Here is a 4,484-nt window from a genome sequence, read left to right on the forward strand (position 1 = left end):
CCAGCCGCCCTGTGGACATCGGTTTTCAACACATCACCAAGCTGCTGCATCGGCTGGTGCTCTTCCTTGCACCCAATAATACGTGGCTCTGACACAAAATGCACCCGCTGCAGCTGCTGCCATAGGACCAAACTGTCCCCCCATTCCCAGGCAGGATACTGAGCCCTCCCATGTGTTCCTGTCCCATCACCCCAGTAAAACACTCGGCCCCTCGCAGCACTCCTTGTCCCAGGACACTCCAGGCTCGTGCTCCCCTGGGCCCTGTCACCCCAAAGGAAAAAAGGGAAAGGAAGGGAAGGGAAGGGGAAGGGGAAGGAGAAGGGAAAGGGGAAGGGGAAGGGGAAAGGGAAGGGGTCTCTCCTTTTCCTTGCATCCCGGCCGGGGGCCCTGTTCCCCACTGCCACCCCCCAGCATCGATTAACATCCAGGTGCTTTGAAGAAAATAAAGTCATTTATTGTCAAAGCATCCAACATACCCAGATAAACTATAAAGTTTAATAAATCTTTTCGGGGGGGACGGGGAAAAAAAAAAAAAAACAAACAAAAAAAACCCAAAACCCAAAACAACAACAACTGCAACAACAAAAACCTCAACACAACTCCGAACATTAAAGGGAAGGTAACACGGAACTACCGAGACTTCATTTCACGGGCACCAAGTGACACTCTGTAGGAATATCGAAAATAAAAATTTACCCTGACATAGAATTATTATTACATCTAAACCATAAGTGCTTAATAATTTAAGTAGAAACGTATGACAAATGCATCAATATGTTGCAATATATGACATTTTAAAAAATGTATTTTTAAAGTCTTTGTTTTTTCCTTTTCTTTCCCTTATTTTTTCCTTGCTTCCCCAACCCCCTTTTTTCTTTCTTTTTCCTCGATTTTTTCCTTTCTTTTTTTTTACTTTTTCCCTTTTTCTTTATTTTTTCTACTTTTCTTTTACAGTCGTTTTTTAAAATTTTTTTCTTGTATTCTTTTTTCTTCTATTTTTTCTTCTTTTCCATTCTTCTTTTTTCTTCCCTTTTTCCTTTTTCTCTTTTTTTTTTTTTTCCTTCTTTTTTCTCTCCTTTTTTCCTTCTTCTTGTTCTCCTGTTCTTCCCTGCTGCCCTCCCCATCCCTCCCCACAAAGTGAAAATGCGTGCATCGAAAGGAAAGGGAAGAAAGCGCCGGGCGACCACTGCCCTCCGCGGGGGCCGGCCGGGGGGTCCCCGGGTGTGCGGGGTGTTGTTGGGGTTTGGTTGGGGGAGGGGTGTTCCCGCTAGTTATGGGAGGTCATGTGGCGGGAGAGGTGGTGCCGCTCGCGGAAGGACTCGTTGCAGATGGGGCACTTGAGCTTCTCCTCGCGGCGCCGCTTGACTAGGGGCTCCAGCGCATACTCTTTCTTGTGGTGGGAGCGCATGTGGTACACCAGGTCCGAGGTCATGCGGAAGGACGCGTTGCACTTGGCGCACCAGTTCTGGGCCGGCAGGCACAGCGACGTGAACGACGGCGGCAGCAGCGTCAGCGCCGACGGCAGCTGCAGCTGCAGCGGCCCGGCCGCCGCCGCCGCCACCGCCGCCGCCGCCGAGCTTTTGGGCCAGAAGGCGGTGGTGTAGAGGAAGGGGCTCTGTTTGGGCAGCCCCCCGCCGCCGCCTCCACCCCCGCCGCCGCCGCCTCCGCCCGCCGGCTCTCCGCCGCCCGGCAGCTTGACGGCCAGCGCCTCAGCAGCATAGAGGCGGGTGGGAGCGGCGGCGCCGTCGGGGCAGGGCTCGCCCAGCCCGCCCAGCTTCTGGCCCAGCACCAGCGGCGGGACGTGCGGGAAGGAGCGGGCGGGCTGTGAGAAGGCGCTCTTTCGCTCCTCTGCCCCACCGCCGGGGCCGGTCCCCCCGAGCTGCGTGACAGTGGTGAAGGCGCTGCCCCGCGCCGGGCTGCCCCCTTCTAGACGAGCGGACAGTGGGACCCCGGGGCCGCTGCGGGGACACAGCCCCGGATCGCTGCCGCCCGCACCCGGTGCAGCGGGGGAAGCACGCTCCTGACCCTCCTCGGCGCCGCCGCCGTCGGGCTCGGGGCCGCGGGCCGCCTTCTTCACCTCCACGAAGGCGCTGCGTTTGGCCTCCCCCGTCTCCGGGCTGGGCGGCGCGAAGAGGCGGCCGCCCTCCTCCAAGCCGCAGTAGGAGCCGGCGGCGCGGTACTGCTGCTGCGGGGCGCACACGGGCTCCTCCTTGGGCGCCGACGGCAGCCCGGGCCGCTCCGCCGGGAAGCGGCCCCGCGCGGCCGTCCCGGAGCCCCGCTCCTCCTCCTCGGGGTATCGTCGCTTGCCTTTCCCGGCCGCCGTCTCGGGGCCGCCCTCGGGGGGCGCCGGCCTCCCCGGGGACCCGCCGTGGCCGCTGCGGGAGTTCTCCAGCTCCCGCGCGAGGTTGTGGAAGTCCGTGGAGGGCTTGGTGCTGGCGGCGGCCCCGCCGCCGTCGGCCCCGGGGAAGGGGTGGTGGAGCGGTCCGCCGGGCTTGCAGTACTTGCCGGCCTCCGGCTCCTTGCCGGCGCCGTCTTTGCTGCCGGGACCCTCGGCGGCGGGGCTGGTGGTATCTGGGCCATGCAGCCTCTTTGGGCAGCGGAACCGGAGGTGGGCGGCGAAGGGCAGCTCGAACTGGAAGCGCTGGTTGCACTCAGGGCAGGCGAAAGGCGGCGAGCCTGCAGCCGGACACACGGCACAGAGAGAGAGACGGGAGCGCCGTCAGCCGGGAACGGCGACCAGGCATCCCAGGGGGATTAAAGGAAAGAGGAGGGGAAGAAGGGATACAGATGGCGGCCCCCCATTTCCATCACCCCTGGCGGGGATCTCGGCCCGGCCTCCCCCCGGCCATGGGAAGGGGTTTTGGGGCACCCACCGTTGCTGCGGGCAGGAGCCCGTGCGGGGCTGAGCAGAAGCAGCTCGGTGAGCTCTTTGCCGTACCACACCAGCAGCTCTTCGTCCTTGGCGATGCGGCGCAGAGACCGGTAGAAAAGCTGCCCGCTCTTGATGTAGGCCTCCAGGTTCTGCTCCTCCCGCTCCCGCGCCGACTGCACCAGCCGCAACCACATCAGCCCCTCCGACGAGCCGTTAGCCGCCGACGTGTCCACCTACAAACCCCGTTTTCATCAACGCGCACGGACGGACGGAGGAACCGACCGAGGGGATGGGGCCCGGCAGCCGGCAGTGAGAGGAGGGGAGAGCATCCCGACGGCGGATGATCCCTCCCGGCTGCTCCCTGCGGTGAGGATGCGCTCAGGGACCAGCCGTCGGGGCGAGCGGCGGCGGGGGCCTGTTCCCGTGTGCGGGGCAAGCGGCTTGGCCCGGGAGATGTGCGGGTCTTACCCGGAATATGTAGGGGACGGTGCGCTTGTCGGTGGACTTGAGGGCGATGAAGGCAATGCTGTCGTATAGCGATGTGTGGCTCAGGACGCAGGGGCCGAAAATGGCATTTTCCGGGATGTCGCAGGTGGTGTAAACGCTGGTGAAAATGTCAGTCAAGCACTGCTGGACCGTCTTGGCGTCCCCGTCCCATATTCCCCTCTGGACGCCGGCGTCCTCCATGCCTGTGGGCGGAGAGAGGGGCAGAGCCGACGCGTTACGGCGCGGCCGAGAGTCAAAATTTAAACATATATATATAAAAAATAAAAAACAAACAAACAAAACAAACAAAAAAAAAGAAAAACAAGAAAAGGTAGGCGAGCACTTTCACAGGTCTGGAAAAAAAATAAATAAAGGCGGCGAGGAGCAAGGAACATGCCTAGATGATTTATTTATCAGCAAGCGCGACTGGAGCCGGCTTCGGGCAGTAACCGGGCAGGAGGAGGGAGATTCGGCCACGGGCAGAGCCGAACAAAAAGGGGCAGCGGGTGCGACTGGCCGGTGTCGTCCCCCCACCCCCACCCCAGGTGCCCTGCGAGAGGCGCAGGGCCGGTCTCTGGGCTGTGAGAGGAGCAGAGCGAATGGGTTTCAAGTGGCTTGTCATTGTCGCTGATTGCATGTCAGCTTACCTCCCGCTCCGCTCGACAAGAGGGAACGTATGTCTGCTCATTACCATAATCCAGCACTTTCCCTCCGAGACTTTAATTAAAAGCAGCAAGCAGAGGTAATTATTTTTTACCTCGACACGCTTATTTATGGAGGAGGGTGAGCCCCAGCTCCCGAGCTGTACGAGGGGACGGATGCAGGCGGGGGAGAGGCGGGAAGGATGTTGGCAGGATGCGGGCAAGGAGCGGGCAGCAGGACGGCGGCTGCCGGGCTCCGAGGGGCCGAGGCCGGGGAAAGAGCCTTCGCCCTTCCCGACCCGGTTAGTGAGAGGCTGACTCCCCCCCACCCCATCTGTCACTGAAATCGTTTAGTTCGGATTCGCTCGGCAATAAATACGCGTTCCTCTCCGTGCGCCTATTTAACATCCGGAGCCGCTCGCACCGGGCGCAGCCCCGGCGAGCCGCTGCTCTCCCCCGATTTCGGGAGACAACAGGGTATCTCC

The 4,484-nt window shown here is 60.7% G+C and overlaps 1 protein-coding gene across 1 annotated transcript; it reads right to left on the reverse strand.

Annotated features, from left to right (window-relative positions):
- PRDM8 (PR/SET domain 8) lies at window positions 1–4,068 on the reverse strand. The gene is made up of 3 exons (XM_080627070.1): window positions 3,341–4,068; window positions 2,874–3,105; window positions 1–2,676 (listed from the first exon to the last, which is right to left on the reverse strand). Exons 1-3 carry the CDS (start codon window positions 3,557–3,559, stop codon window positions 1,268–1,270), a joined length of 1,860 nt encoding a protein of 619 aa, XP_080483196.1. The 5' UTR covers window positions 3,560–4,068; the 3' UTR covers window positions 1–1,267.
- Between the last annotated feature and the right edge of the window lie 416 nt (window positions 4,069–4,484).

Source organism: Psittacula echo (genome assembly GCF_963264785.1).
Source record: "Psittacula echo genome assembly, chromosome: 1".
NCBI lineage: Eukaryota > Metazoa > Chordata > Aves > Psittaciformes > Psittacidae > Psittacula > Psittacula echo.